At 46.4% G+C, this 16,257-nt stretch overlaps 1 protein-coding gene across 3 annotated transcripts in view; it reads left to right on the forward strand.

Moving 5' to 3' along the window:
• The window catches only part of NTRK3 (neurotrophic receptor tyrosine kinase 3), a 222,011-nt gene extending 206,748 nt beyond the window's left edge, over positions 1–15,263 (forward strand). For all 3 annotated transcript variants that reach the window (XM_064721858.1, XM_064721860.1, XM_064721859.1), the window contains one exon: positions 1,065–15,263. In XM_064721858.1, coding sequence (XP_064577928.1) covers positions 1,065–1,250 — 186 coding nt within the window. In that variant the 3' untranslated portion in view covers positions 1,251–15,263. The remainder of the gene's footprint in view (positions 1–1,064) is intronic.
• The last annotated feature ends 994 nt before the right edge of the window (positions 15,264–16,257 follow it).

Consider the following 16,257-nt stretch of genomic DNA (forward strand, 5'->3'; position numbering starts at 1 on the left):
CCTCTTCCCCACAGTGAGCATCCAGCAGCTCTGTGGCAATGCAGGCTTCTCTTCATGCTGTGCCTTGCTCTCCTTGCTTTCAGCTGGTCCTAATCTCTCCCCTCTGTGTTTATATGCAAACAGCACAGTGATAAGTATCCCTTGAGCTGCGTGGTGGGACCATTACTATTCATAAATGATAAACTCCAAACACCTCTTGCTGGGTGGCTTCCCTCCACACACTGCCTGGGACTGGTGTTTATCTGCAGAGCGTGGCAGGCTGCTCACACTCTGCAATGCTGGGACTCATCAACCCCAGCCAAGGAGGCCAGGCAGTAATAGCAGCTCTCTGGAAACTCATATTTCCCTTTCCTTTTCATTCATTCCTCCAGTAAACAATACACAAAGAGACTCTTAGGGGAGTCCTTTCCAATGGCATCCCTCTGAAGAGACTTTACTGTTATCCAGGACCTCACATTTTTCTCATTAGCAGCACCAGTCTGACCCAGAACAGAGTGATAGCACTGTAAATTTTTTTTTCTCCTTCACAGATGAGATTTGACATGAAATGTCATTCTTTTTTTTGCTTTTCTGTGTCAGAAAGAGGAGAAGTATGTAGGAAAAGATGCTCTGAACTCTTCCTTATAAACCTCTCCTGGGCTTTGCAGTGGAACGGACTCTTGGTTTTCAGACAAGAAAAATATCATTTCAGCTGTGCAAAATAGTGCTGTACTGTGGGGATTTTTTCATTCTTCATTTAGCAGGAAAAGCTAACATCAAAAATTAAAACCTATTTCATTTACTTGTGACCTCCTCTTTGGAGAATGCATTGAGGTAGGTAGGTGACAAATGAGGAAGGTTTTAGAGATCTGAAAAACTGCAGCTGAAGACCAAATTTTCATGGTAAAATCATCATTAGCAACAAACAGGTGATCATTGAGGATGTGCAGATCTGAGATTTGGCTTCTCAGTTCTCCCCTTGACTAAATGGTGCCACATCAGCCAAGCAATATCAGGCACAGGACATTCTCCAAAAACTGCCCAGTTGGTATTCAATGTTTCTTTTATTTCTCTCTTTCTTTTAGGTCATTGAGTGCATTACCCAAGGCCGAGTTTTGGAGAGGCCCCGAGTCTGCCCCAAGGAGGTTTACGACATCATGTTGGGCTGCTGGCAGAGGGAACCTCAGCAAAGGCTCAACATCAAGGAGATCTACAAGATCCTCCATGCTCTGGGCAAGGCCACACCAATCTACCTGGACATCCTTGGCTAGCAGTGGCCACTTGTTGGAAGTCCCTGCTCCTTCCTCCCGTCCTTCCTTCCCTCTCCCCCTCCCAAACCCTTTTCCCCTCAGCTCCCAAGCAAACATCTTCATATAAACTCAAGTGCCTGCTACACATACAACACTGAAAACAAAAAAAAGCAAAACAAAAAGCAAACCAACAAAAAACCCACAGAACAACAACCTGTAAAGCAGTTTGGCTTATATATATTTATAGATATCTCTCTCTATATAACTTCCACACCAATACAGAAAGAAGCTGCTGTTACAGAAAATTGTGAGACTATATATATAAAAAAAAAAAGAAACAAAAAAGGGAGAAAAAATACTTAAAAATATATATATAATTAAAAAGAAAAAAAAAAAGAGAAAGAAAGGAGAAGGTATCTTTCCCCCGAGCAATCAAGCAGTGAAATGTAACCCTGCTGTGAGTATGGTTCGGGCAGCTGGGCAGGGCTCTAGACTGGCTGTGGCAGCAATGCCATCCTGGGTAGGAGCTGCAAGAAGAAAGCCTTGCCCTGGTTGTATGATATGCACTGAATGTGTGAAATCAGTCCTCCCTTTTCGTCCTTGCCTCCCTCCCTCCTTGCCAGCCCGCAGGTGATGGGCACAGAGCCAGGGCAGTGCCCCTGGATGAACTCTCTTTTACCAACCCCTTCCTCTTAGTCCCTCCTCATCCCTTTCTGCCTTCCTGCCTTTTTCCTCCCTCCAACATTTCAGGACAATTTTTCTAATTTGCTGATTCTTAAATGTACAGACTCAAGGCTTTTGAACACACAGTCAAAGGATTGTGGCACCTACGGGTAAAACACACCGGGTAAAACACACACACGGGGGAGCAGCCACCCTCCTGCAGGCTGCAGGCTCCTGCCCCAGCCCTCCTCTGCCCCAGCCCTCTGCCAGTGCTGGGAGAGCAGCAGGACCAAAGCAGCTGTGCCTGGGGCCTTGGGGACCCGGTCCTGAATCATCCCCAACCCACTCCAGTGTGTGGGACAGGAGTGCTGCTCACCCAGGGCATCACTTTGGAGGAACAACCCCACTCTTCTCCGCCCTTATGGCTGTCAGTGGCCGTGGGGTTGGTTGGTGGCCGTGGGGTTGTTCCCCTGCCCTCAGCTGTCAGCACCAGGGCCAAATTGGCCCTCGGTGTAAACTCTTAGTGAGCAGGGTTGGATCCTTGCTCTCCCCATGGGGGAAAGGCTACAGGGTGCAGACAGCTGGGAACATGCCTGCAGCCCTGCTGGGCATTCTGTGGGGTCAGCATATCCCAGTGCTCTTCCCCCCCATCCTCTCCCCTTCCCCATTCCTGCCCCATGCCTCAGCCCAAGCCTCAGGCACAAGCCAGTGGGGACAGGGAGGGGGACCAGGCTCGTGAGATGGCTGGGAACCTACCAACACCTGCCTGCAGCTCCCTTGCCATTCTCCTCACGTCGCCATCCCCTGAAAGGATTGATGCATCTGCCTTTGAGCTGTTGTGAAATGCAGAGGCTGAAGAATAGCTCCACAGGCAGCCCCGGGAGGAGGGGGAAGGAGGGGAAGGTGCCTCCAGGAGCAGACGGCTCAGCGGATGGCCGCAGCGGCCAGCCTTGCATCTCAATGAGGAGAAAGGCAGCAACAGGGGGTGCTGGGGACAGCCAGGGAGAGACAGCAGCATCCTCGCTGTGCCTGATCTCCCCGGAGCAGGAAATAATCCTGACCTGGGGAAATATTCAGTCAGATGCTGGATACTGCCTGTCCAGAGTGGGCTGAGAACACAAAACCTTTCTGGGCCTTTTTTTCATGTGGGTGATGGAGGATGAGGGGGAAGCTCAGCTTGGCAGCTGCTCTCAGGAGGCAGGGAACGGGCGGCACAGGCATTGTCAAGGCAATTTTGAGAAGGCAACAACTGCCAGCACAAAAATAGCCTGCTTGGATGTGGCACTTGTGGAAGGCAATGCAGATGGAGGAAGATGGGACAGAGAGGGGATCTTGCCTCCTTCCCCATGGCCAGAGATGCAAGGGGAGCTAGGTGTCTGGTTATGCACTGGAAGGGAAGATCTTTCATCCTCTCCCCATCCCCCATGTCTCCTGACAATCAATATCTCTCACTCATGGCACTGGCATGGCCTGTCTGAGGGTTTCAGATAGAGGAAGGGGACACTGCTAAAGGAGGATTGTGGTGGCAACAGCAACTGTGGGTTTATTCTGTGTCTGTGTAATGGGCAGTGAGAGCCTGGGCTGGGAGATGATGCAGTGGTGGCAGTGCCCACATGGGAGTGAGGACACAACCTTCCTCTGCCTGTTAGAGAGATCTGGGCCCATGGGGTCTGGACAGACTGCCACTGAACAGGCACCGGGGGCTCACAGCACCACCAGTGATGGCATGGTCATGGCTGTGGGCCAGCACCAGGAGTCCACACACACCATGCTGCCTCTCCATAGCAGGACCTTGCTCTTTTGGGAGAAGATATCCCGCCTATTTAGGTCCAACTTTGAAAGGGGAAAAGACTGGTTAAAAGGTTGCTGGCCCCAGCCTGGCTCCCTTTTTGTGCAGGCTGCTTGGCTGAAAGGGTTGGAGATTCAGCACAGGGAGAGAACAAGCAATGGCTGTTCATTGTCCAGCATCTCCAGGAGAAAACCCTTTCCTGGGGCAGCCTGTCTCTTACCCCAAGGGGTTTCTTGCTCTTGTGGCTCCCAGCCATTGTGCAAGGCCACAGTTTTGTCCACCCCTCTCTCTCACTCCCACGCTGTCATTTCTTTTTTGGCTTTTACACTACAAAGTCACCTACAGACACTGGTTCCCCGCTGATGAGATTCCCTCCTCACAGCTGCACAGCAGCTACATCCTCCTCTCCTCACTTCTCTCCTCCTTCCCCTCCTCTCCAGCACCACCACCCTGTCCCCATCACCACCTCTTTGTACTGTCACATTGACAAGGTGAGCTCAGGAGCCGAGTGTGACACCGAGCCTTGATGCTGCATGTTTAGGATTAGGTGGCCTGTGAGGAGAGTTTATGTGTCTCCAGAAGATGGCAAATGGCTGAAGAAAGTGGTGAGATGCTCAGGCTCTGGCTCTTTGCTCTTAGCCCCACCATGGGCAGGGACTGCCTTGGAGAAAGGTCCTTTTGTCAGAGTTAATTGTGAACTGTTGCTCAGAAAAGCTGGATAAGCTGCACTTCTGTGCTGTGACATCTGTTCTGTTGCTGCTCTGGCCCCCTTGGCCTGTCATTGTTGGATGGAGGTTTGTTGGGAGCAAGGAGAAGATTGCTTTGTGTTCAAAGACATGACAGAAACTGCTGCATCCCTTTTTGGCATGACAGTTTTGGAGGGGAAGAGGGAAAGCAGCTGTGCTGCATTCCTGGTGACCACCCTGAGACCTCGTTTGCAGAAGCACCTTTCTTGGAGCAGAAGAGAGCTTCCCATCAGCATGGACTGGGGATCTTCCCTGTAGGAAGAGGGGCTCCGTGATGGGGCTATGTGTGAGGAGAAGAAAAGCAGATTTGGGGGGAAATTATCACAGAGTATCAACATGTGAGTGTTTGGAGTTTAAGAGAAATGAGTTCATGCTTCTTTATTTCTCAGAGAGATACTTTGCTGTGCCCTGCCTCTACTCAGAGCAGAGAGCTATCCCTGCTGCCTGGGAATATCTCACCCAGCTCTGGGGCAAGCCAGGCCAAATTCCCAGCACATGCAGGCAGACCTTCCCACCACCCAGCCCCTTCCACCTGCAGTTTTCTCAAGGGACTTGTGAAAGGGAGCTGGAAGGAACATCAGCCTGAGCACAGCTGAGAAGGGACCATAGGGTCTTCCCTGTCCCAGCTGCATGCTGCTCCCTAAAAATTAAAACTGCACCAACTCAGTCACCCAAGGGTGTCACTGGAGTGATGCTTTCTTGGAAGTGCAGGTGCTATTTTGGTGCATGGTACAGGTGGAAATTTTGTGCCAGGGCTGCAAACTGCAGGCAGTGATTGTGGCTCCAGCCTCAGGGTCTCATCAGTGACCTGGTTTGTTTTCTCCTGCCCATTATTTTTCTTTCCACCCCAGTCTGTCAGGTTGCAAGGCAGAAGCTGAAATGTAGCAAAGGGAAGAGATGCAGAGAACTGCCAGACTGAAAGTCCATCCTGTCTCCTGCACAACTTGCCCAACTTTGGCCTTTTTAGATGTCCATCAGTGTATGGATTTTGGGGGCTGAAAAAGTCTGGACTGCCTATCCTTGGGTCTGCAGGGTGCTGAATTGCAGATGGGTGACTCTGGGAACTGTGCTGCCCGGACAAATGTGAAAACTGCTGAATGCCTTTGAAGAGGGTGCTTGCTTGAGAGACACCCTTAGCTCTGAGCTGTTTGCTTGTCCCAAGGAGTGGGTGGAACAAGGTGAGAAAATGTGTGGAGGAATAAAAGAGGCAGGGAAAGGGAAAAGCTGGTTTTAGAAGGCAACTGAGTATCTTGGGTTGGGAAATCAAGACAGATTTGGGGAGTGTGGTGTAGAATTTTAAGTGGCACAATGGATACAAGCAAAAACAAAAGAAAATAGCAACGTACTGCAGTTCCAGGAAAAGTTAGCTATGAAACTGGGCAAATACTGTTTTAAAAAGGAGGCAGAAACCAATAAAATCAAGGGATCATTTATGCAGGTGGGAAACAAAATCACTAGGCTTTGTGCTTTTCTGTAGGATTTTTTTTTTTCTGTAAGAAAATGCAACTAAAAGGTCTCAAAAGTTATGCTGTTTCAGGAGCACTGACAGAAGTATCATATGAGCTGTTTCCTTTCACATGAAAAGCTCTTATTTCCCAGAACTCAAATGTGTAGGTTTCCTTAGTTCAGGATATGGGTTGAAGAATGCAGACATGTTCACCACAAACCCCCAAACCCAGAGGTAGTTTGGAACACTTGATCAGCATTCATTTGTGTGCCAGTCTGTGTGAAAACTGCTCAGCATATTATCTTTAAAAGTTTTTTTAAAAATATTTCTAATTTCCTCCCTCCCTGTGGAGTATCTACATCCTTTCCTGATCTGGCCAGGAATCAGCTGAAGCACTACAGCCATGGCTTGTACCCAAAGTCTTTGTAACAGCTCTTGGTGTGTTCTCTGGTTGTAAGGCAACAATGAGAATAAGCAAGCGGAATAAAGGAGATCCTGGCTGTGATTCCACGCTGTGGTGGATCCTCTGATAGCTGGAAGGCTCTGGACACCAACAGGGTTGCTCTGCTATGGGACTCACAGGCACAGGCATGTCTTGGTGTCGCCCAAAAGTTTTGTTCTCCATTTACATTCAGTGTCTTTCTGATGGATGGTGGGCTCATGGAGCCTTGGCATATGGTGGTGTGTCAAAATGAGTACCAAAAGCAAAAGAAGAGAAAATACCCTCCTCACCACTGCTTTTCAGGAGTGGATAGACTTGCTTAAGTCTAAGATAGCTTCTCCACTCCCCCACCAAGGCATCTCTTACATCAGTACCCATTTAATATTTACATAGCTGCTAAATCCTAAAAATTCTTTTCCCTTTGCTGCTGTCCTTGAAAGTATAGATATTGAATTTCAAGCCTAGAGAAAGTAGGTGTTTTCAAAACATCTGTTCTGGCTGGCAGTGTCATAAATGACAGAGGCAGAGATGTCAGTCACTGCTCTGGCAGGAATGGAGGAACATTCCATCTCTCCTGTGCCTCTTTTTCCTTTCCAATGCAACACTGAGCCATGAAACCGCTCCCTGAGAGAAGTGATTGGAGTTCTATTGCTTGCAATTTTGAAAAAGTGAACTGAGGAAAGAGATAAGAGACTGAAGAGAAGGAAGGACAAAATATTCCAGCTTTCCCTAACAGTTAAGTAAGTTGGTGGTGTTGGTGGCTTGGATTTCTCCCAGACCCAATCTGAGAGCTCTTTTCAAACTAAAGGAATGACCATTGGTTCCTCCTCCCTTCTGCTAGCCCCACAATTTTAGCATCTGTGCAAGGGGAAGAGGCATCACAAATCTAACCATCACTTCCCCACACTGTCAGGAGTCCTCCACAGGAACTGCCCTCCCTCCCAGCACAAGTGACTGATCCCACTGCTGAAAACTGGAGCAGTTCTTCTGAGGGGGAGTTTAACTACTGGCAGCTTAGGACAAGGTCCCAGCAGGGAAGGGCTGAAATACCTCTAAAGAAAATCATAGCTCTGGGCGGTCCACATGTCTTCTTGCATGTTTTCTCTTGCTCTCTGCTGGCTTCCAGCCTCTCCAGTCTTTGCTGCTTGATACTCAGAGAGCTGAGTTTCTGCATTCCCTCCCTTTACTGAGCTCAGAGGACTGGGGAAGCAGTTTGATTTCGATGTGGTAGGTGAGATCAGATTTCTCCCTCCATGCCCTCTTCTTTATCTCCCTGTGCAGCTCCTGTCCTTGCAGTTCTCGGGACTTGACTAGCAGAGTTTTTAAATGAAGTGAAAGTCTTAATGTGAGGTGAATCCCAAGACCACAAACAGTTTGGACTTCAAACAGTGAGAAAATTGGCGCCGGATGATTCCGCACACAAAGCAGAAAACTTTCATTTCCTGCAGGCAGGATGGAATTGACTGTTATATTAAGACTTCAGAAGGAGCACTGCCCCGGAGTAATTTCACTGCTGTCAGGCAGTGTTGACATCTAGATTAACCTCTGTGCAGTGAATTTTACAGCAACGCTCATTGTAATGCATGTGGGGTATCTCCTGTAAATCCCAGCTGAAGCCCACAGTGTCCCACCCTTCTGCACAGGAGGAAGGGTTGGGGAGCAGCTGCTATCATTTCTGACCCCAGCAAAGCGTGACTCCAACCTCATCCAGGCCAGTTCTGCTGAAACTGATTTTCCGCTGTGCTAAAGTGACAATAACTCCAGCCTGTATTTTTTTTTTCCTTCTAATTCCCCAAAGAGGTTTACATCACAAGGCTGAAATTTTTGCCAGTGACAAACAGCTCCCTTCATGTATCCAGCCAGCAGTACAGTCCTAATTAAAAGGCACTAGTTAACTAGAGGCAATTAGCTGCTTGCACTGATTAATTCCAAGACATACAATCCCCAAACACAAAGCTCTGATCGGATGTGATCTAAATGGCAGACAAACTCCCAGCTGATGCGAGATGGTGGCATCCAATCCTACTCACCAGCACACAGGCACACAGTGAACGCTGCCTACCAAACCAAAACTGCATGGATTAAAGAAATTCACACAGTTAACTCTGTGAAAGTCAGAGGACATTGCAAAAGAAGCCCTTTGGCTCCAGAAATGAATGCTCCTGCTGATAAGTTGAAAGCATAGGCCTGACCCCAAGTCCTTCTGTCTTTTGCTGTAGGAGGAGATTGAGCAGTGGGATTTCCCAGGCAGGACCACAACAGCTTCTTCACTTTTGTGCTAGCAGAGACAATCCCGTCTATGGTTCTTGAGATGAATCTCTGTGATTCACCTTGTGAAAAAAAACCACTAACATGTAAAAAAATATAGAAAAGGAAGGGAAGGTTTCTTGGTGTGTTTTTGCCACACCTGCTTATTGATACACTTATTTTCCTGCTCGGATATTGCTCTGCAGTCATCTGCAGGAGGTTCTAGGCAAGAGAAAAGCTATCAGGTGCTGAAGAGATCAACCACTAGCCCTAAGGGCAAAATCCCAATAGAAACCTCTTTCAGAGCCCATCTCTCCTCTCACCCACAGCTCTTCACAGTAGCCTTACCATTATACTTGCCAAAGGTTTTGGACAGCCTGTGAAGAGGTGACATATCTTCAGTTTCTCCTCATCTTCAGGAGGAATTGTGACATTTCTGTAATTTGACCCATCAGGAAGATTCCTTCAAACTAACATTTATTACCTCCAATCAGAATACAGCTGAAAAGGCTACCCAAGGTTATAGAAAAGGTCAAGCTCTTGCTATGGACTGGAATTTGCTTTGGAAGGAATTTGATGGACCAATTTAACCACCACAGCACATCAAAACCTGGTGGCTTCATTTAAAAAGTAATCAGTATTGTATTTCGCTTTAGACATCCGTGCATTAGTGTTCTGCAAATATGATTTCCCCTTTGTTTGCATTATTGATGCCATAAAATGTCAGACACATTAAAGAAAAAAAAAAAAAAAGAGGCCAGTCTTTGGGGTTTGGAATGATTCTAGCTGAATTGCAGTTGGGTTACTTTCCTTTTTATTTCCCATGGCAGCGATGCACTGTTACTCATTCTGCTATTGTTTTACAAAGAGTTCTCAGTAAGTGTGTTTATTCAGCCAACCATATTTCAGGAAACACATAACCTTGATATTTTTCCTGTATGTGGCAGCGTGTGTGAATGTGTGTTGGGGAGAGGAGGGGAGGTGGAGCTTTTGACAAGAGCCCTCCCAAGTCTGGTAGTGTGTTGGCTTTGTGCAATGCTGCATGAATCCCTCCTGCTCAGGTGCCTGGCTTGATTTAACCTCAAGAACTGACTTTTGTAATCAGGATTTGAGGTCTTCTGCTTTAGCACTGCCCAGAATCTGTCATCTGCTCTCACCATTCAGCAGCCATCTGCTATCCAGAGAGGTTCCTAGATGTCTATGTCACAGAGATTACACAGTAATTGAGTCTCAGGCATGTGAAAAAGGACTTTTAGCTCATTCTGATCCTGGACCAGGAGCAAGTTTGCTGATTTAGCTTGGTTCCCACCCAAGGTTCACTGACTGCTGTTCCCAAGACAAATACTCTTAGCTGCTCAGTGCTGTTTCTCACAGACCATTACAAGTACAGGCCTTGGAGGCTGTAGCTCTCTGCCTCACCTCTCTATAATGAATGTGGATCCATTTTTCAGTGATCCTGGAATTTTTTTTGAAGGATATTCTCCCTCCAAAAATCTAAGAAATTCTCAAGCATTCTCTCTTGTTGAAAAGTGAAGAAATAAGGTGGAAATATCTCCCCTGTGTAGAGATTTTAATCAGTGGTAAAATTTCAGCTTTTCCTCCCATTGACAGCAAGACTTGGGTGCAGGAGGAGAAGAATACAGTGGAGCAGTCTAAGGAAGGGACTCATCTATGACCTGGATTGAAAAGTCATCTGTTCACCTACTGAGCCATGGCCAGTTTCATACAGGAAGAGATCTCCAGCTTTTCTTGAGCTTCAAATTCCTGCCCAGCTATCTTGTTTCTATTCCAGCTCTGAGGAATGACCATCAGATGACCTTCAGATCTCCTTATCTTCACAGATCCTTCCCAGGGCTATCCAAACAGCCCAAAGAAGTGATGGCAGGGGCTGAATGGGTGTGTAATTCAGTGTCTTTCTCTCCCTTTTTCATCAGGGGCAGAGATAGTGAAAGTGACAGAACAGAAAAATTATTTTCCCCAACAGCAGTGATCCAGTTTCTTTTTAAACTCTGATATTTAAGATGCCATACAGCAGTACCTATAAATATGCCTTGAAATGTTGAATGAGCACACGAGTATATTTGATTTTGTTTTTATGCCTATAATTTCTCTCACCAAGAATTCAGCCGTTACTCAGCTCCCAGCAGGTTGTTCTGATTGCTGGAGAGATGGCTGGGATTGATTCCGGCTGTGACCTGCTCCAGTCCAGCCTCATTCTTATGTAGCTAGATTGAAACAATAGAAATCAGCAAGAGACTCAGTTGTTGTTCCTGTGAAACTGAACTTTCTTGTGCAACTCCAGGCTAAATGTAGAAGGCGTTGATGACCCACAACTTTGAACTCAGTAAAGGTTGCAGGTACTGAGAGGCACTGAACAGATGTTAGGAACAGAACGGTGGGAGAGAGAGAAATGCTACAAGAGGAAATAAAACCCAAACTAACAAATATTACATCAGAAAAGACAGTGGTTGGTTGACAATATAAGAAAACCCACTGCTGTACATGAGAAAAGACACAGAATACTCACCCTGGAAACCAAGAACATTGGCCACCAGGACAAGAGCAGCTCAAACCTCCCCTCACTTTTAATTTCCTTTTTCTCCTTCTCCTGCTAATACAGAACAAATCCTGGCTTATGGCCTTCCTGGAAACTGAAATTAAGAGGCAGATTTGGGACAGGATGAGAGGGACTGGATCCTTCTGGATGATACAACAGATTTATAGCCCAGCACTTCTTAGTAGAAAGTGCCTGGTGTGGCCTGTCTGCCCTTTCTTTGATTTTTTTTTTTTTAATTACAAACCCTAATTGCTTCAAGTAGGGTTCACAAACAGCCCCAGTCTCTTGGTAAGATGGAGATTTCAGCAGACGGACAGACGTCGTGAGCGGCGTCCCTGCGGATCAGCACCGCGGACAGCGGCACCGGCCCTGCCGGGCGCTGCGGCCGCCGCTGGAGCAGGAGCCCCGCCTTGATGGAGGAACCCAACTTTGGAGGAATCGTGCCCACACTGCCCAGGGAACTGCTGTCTCACCCTTCGTTCCTTTCTCCCATGTCTTTTTCCAGTGTGAAATCATGATCTGGGATCTTGTTTTCAATTGATGGAGGAGGGATGGTTTAAAACACAAACCAATCATTCTGATGCAAGAGAGAACCATTTTTTCCTTCAGAGTTAAACTCTCTGCCCCACTTTTTGCTGCACTGGTGTTCCACCTGCGAAGGCTCCATCTCTAATTTGGATTGTGAAAGGTTTTTATCTTCTCATCCACTGAGACATTTTGACAAATGGAGAGATATTACCCTGGTAGCCCTTCAGAAACAGAATCCTTATTTTATTGGAAGCATCATGTGATGGAGATTTCAGCCATCAATTGCATTTACTGTTGGTAAAGGGTAAACAGACAAATCTCCTGGAAAATTGCAAGTAAGGGACATATAAATGACACCATGGCCACTGGAAGTTATGTTCACCAAAAAAAAAGAGAAGAAGCCACATTACTGAGTAGTAGAGGGTTGTGAGAATCATAGAATGGTTTGAGTTGGAAGAGATTTTAAAAATCACCTAGTTTCAACACCCCTAGCATGGGCACACACATTTTCCACCCAACAAGGTTGCACAAAGCCCTGTCCATTCTGTCCTTGAAGAGTCAGATAAAGATGAAGACCCAGGAAGACACCAACAGGCAGGGCCCCAAATTGAGAAGCAGTCTTATCTCACAGGGGAAAAAAATGGAAAGTGTCTCAGTATTCATCTTGCTCAGCCTACATATTTGGGATTTCATCCCACAGGTATTCCTGGATCACACTAAGGAAGGTATACCCTCATATTAGGGTTGAATGTCTCCTGGACCTATCCATCCTGCTGAGAAGCTGTTGGGCAGAAGCATGCAGGCTCATTAACATGCCTGAAAAATTTAGTGTGAAGAAGAAGAGCCAGAAAAGTAGGCCAGAAAGTTGGGCTATTCCCCCCACTCAACATATGCTGCTTTCTAGAAGCACTTTCCTCTGTATCCCACCTCCCACACACTCCCCAGCTGTGACTGGAAGTTACTACAATGGGACATGTGGATGGACACAGAGACATAGAGGACTGGGAAGTGTCTGAGACACAAGACTTCAAAACCTGTAAGTAGCAGTACTGAAAATGAGGGATTAAGGGCAGACTTGTGGTGCTTAGGGCTGTCTGGGAGTCAGAAAGGATGAGCTTGCAGGGGATGGCAAAGATAATTTGATAAGGGGCTTGGAGAACAAATGATGCTAAGAGGAGGGATCAAAGAATCCTACTGGGGCACAGGGAGAGGAATGAAATGGACAAGGACTTGATTCCCAGTGAAGGGTCAGTGATCAAGAGGGTGGTGAAAGTCAGATAGGACCTGTGGTGAAGCAGAGGACAGCCCTGGTTGGGGAAGAACTGTAGATGTGAGGAAAGAGTCCCTACAGAATGATGTGTGCTCATCCAAATGGGTCCTGAAGGTTTCTCCAAACATTCAGTTCTGCTGGGCTTCCTCCAGATCCACAATTTCTGCTTCAAACCCAACAAACCCCATAACTTTACCTGCATACATTTTGCTCTCTGACAGCTCTGGTTTCAGTACTAACAGTCTAAGTTGTTTTAGTTCCCCTCAATCCTCCCGTTCAACCCCCACAACCAGCTAATTTCTTGTGTGAAGGAGAATTGTGGTTTTTTAAGTTTTCTATTATTTTTCCCAGAAGTGTCCATTAAATTTTCAGCTAAACTGGAAGGCAATTTTTTGCATGAGAGCTTTACATAGATAGGCTTAAAGCAGAAAAAAAATAAATAACTATACTAAATTACCTCCCCCTCCCCCACCATGTCTTAATGAAGTGCTGTTTTACATAAGTTATTTCAAGAGAAATGAAGTATTTTTGGGCAGGCAAGCAATCAACATTTATTTAGGTTTCCAGGAGTGTTGCAACTCCCTCTGAATCTTCTGAGTCAGGCAAGGAGGCAAGTTTTCCCCAGGTAAAGATTGAGGATACACAACCTTCTTTGGTGAAGGCTGTCTGGGGGTCTTCAGGCTGTGCTTGGTAATGTTTTTAGGGGCTGCACTGTGCATTTGCCCCTGGTAATTTCTCTAAGATTTGTGTGGTGAAGCAATGCTGTCTGTCAGGGGTTTGTGTGGCAGCATGGTGGCCTAGGCAGAAAAATCTGATTTCCCATGCTGGCTTCAAAAAACCCCCATGCACCTTCCAGAAATCTGCAAGGGGAGGTTTAATTTTCAGGCAACTGCTCCTCCTCCCAGCTGAAGTGCCCTTCAGCAGTGCAGGCAGGCTTGTCCCCAGAAGATGCTGCTCCACAGCTCACTCTGGCAGGTACCAGAGCACCGCTCTGGTACTGAGAGGAGGATGAGGCTGCAGCTCAGAGGAAAGGCATTTTGATGGCATTTGTGTTGTTACTATTATTTAAACCAGCTTATTTTAGTCTCTGCTAATGTCACGGGAAGACTGCACGAGCAGAGAACAATCCCTATGGTGATCTATGTTGAATTGATTTCTATTTTTTGGCAGACTTTTTTTACTCTATGCACCAATCCACCTTTGCTTAGTCTGGGGCTTATTTTGCACTTTTTGAGTCCTATTTTGCAAGTGAATTGATGGTCCTCAACCTTCTCCAAACTGCAGTTTCCCCTTCTCCAAACAAAAATTCACCATTTTCTCCTGTTGGGAACAAGCCAGGTTATCCCTTCAGGGAGAATCTGGTAAAAGCAAGGAAGCTGTGATCTCTGCCTGCCCACCCCACCTCCACTGGCTCCAGTTCAAAGGATGAGGAACCCTGATCTGAGTTTTGGCCAAGGAAGGGTCCCTGCTTGTCCCCTACCTGCCACATCATCTGCATTGAGCTACCCTGGAAGGGGATGACTGATACAGCATTAGTCACACTGACATGAAGAGTTTTTAAATTAAGAATTTGCAGTGAGGTCCAGGGACCTGTTAAAGTGCTGAGGTATTTACCCTCCCCAGACCTTCCCTTCCTTCCTGCCCTGCTTTGGCCCTTCCTCTCTCCCCAGCCTTGAAATGAAACAGAAAATTATTTTTTTAAAACTGTGTCGATAATTTATGTTTAGTACAAAGGATGATTTAATGGCATCACCAAAGGTCATTTTTTTCATCTCCGTGTTACTACCCCAGCCCCAGAGGCTGTGCATCCATCCCCTCTTTCCCATAACTCCACTGCCCTCCCTTCCATCCACCTCACCCATCCTCTGTCACCACACACCCACCCCAGCGTTCCACGCACCCGACACCCGCTTCAGGTTCAGCCGATGGAGAACAGAGATTTCAAACTGAAACCTCCACTCCAGAGCACCCCCAAACTGAAACCATCTCCACCCTGAAAACAGTCAGTTGCTGCAAACGACAGGCAGACTCATTTCTTGAACTCTGTAAGGTTTTTTTTAAAGCCTTTTATACCTATTTACGTGTGCGCGTGCGTGCACCGAGTGTGCACAGTGGTACCTGTGTGCACAAATGCACACGAATCTCTCTCTCAAGTATAAATATATTGTATGTTAGAGCTGTAAATACTCCTTGGTCACGTGTCTATGTCTTCTTCAAGGTATCATATCCTCAGTGTTACGTTAACAACTCCATTTATTGATTGATGAAACTATGTGTAGACCTGTACCCTCCTGACATAGTTTATGTAGCTCTCTCTTCTCAAATAAAGTACAAAACTACCACCAGCAGGTCCTCCTCTCCTCTTTGTTCTGTGTTGAGCATTCAGCTTTAATTCATAGAAGCCTGACACTTAAAATTTATGAAATTTTCAGCTATCCCAACAGTACAGAAACTGTCACATGATGTTTCAGGAATTTTATTTGCTGGTCAGGCCAGTAAGAGTTGTTAACAAAAGGTAATAATCTGTAGGTAAAATGCTGTTCCAACTGCAGTAAATGATGATTTCTGTACTGATCAGATTCATCCTTCCCACCTACCTCCAGGTGCAGTCTGCACCAATCACAGCTCCCTTCATCCGGGTAGAGAAAACAGGAGTCCATCCTCCTCCTCCCCTTTTGGTGGATCTCTGCACCATTACATCAACCAGCCCTCCCAGAGTGCAAAAATTTCCTTTTGGCTTAGAAAGATCCAGTGTCTTCCCTGTCATGTTGTTGGCTTGTTGCTGCTTGGATTGCTCAGCACCCAAACTCAGCTCCAGTCTTGGGGCTGGGAACAAATCTCAGGATTATGGCAAAATCCACTGCTGTCATTTGTTTCCCCTTGATTCCAGGCTTCATGCTGAAATCACATGAACCAGAGAATATTTACCATTGCAAGTAGAAAAAAACCTCTCTTTGCACAGATACACTTAAAAACTATAAAGATGATTTGTGAAGTAACACTTAATTTACTGCAACTGACACCAGACTCCAGCTGCCAGAAATTTGACTGACAATTTCTATTTATTTATATCCTGCTATACAATATCTGCCTTAATGCTGTAAATTTTTCTGATTGGAATTTCACAGTGTCTGCCTGGATATTTATTGATCATAAAATAATCTGCACAACCCGTTAAAGTCAAGGCAGGGAGGATGGATGCCAGAGAAATCACTCGACAGGATCTGGGTACCAGTGCCCAGGTAACAGGAGATGCTCAGCTGCTATTTTTACAGCTTTCTGTATCACTGAGAGCCAGTCATTTGAACTGCTTTTCTGCTGTTTCCTGAAAGCCCCTTC

This window comes from Zonotrichia leucophrys, chromosome 10 (genome assembly GCF_028769735.1).
Source record: "Zonotrichia leucophrys gambelii isolate GWCS_2022_RI chromosome 10, RI_Zleu_2.0, whole genome shotgun sequence".
NCBI lineage: Eukaryota > Metazoa > Chordata > Aves > Passeriformes > Passerellidae > Zonotrichia > Zonotrichia leucophrys.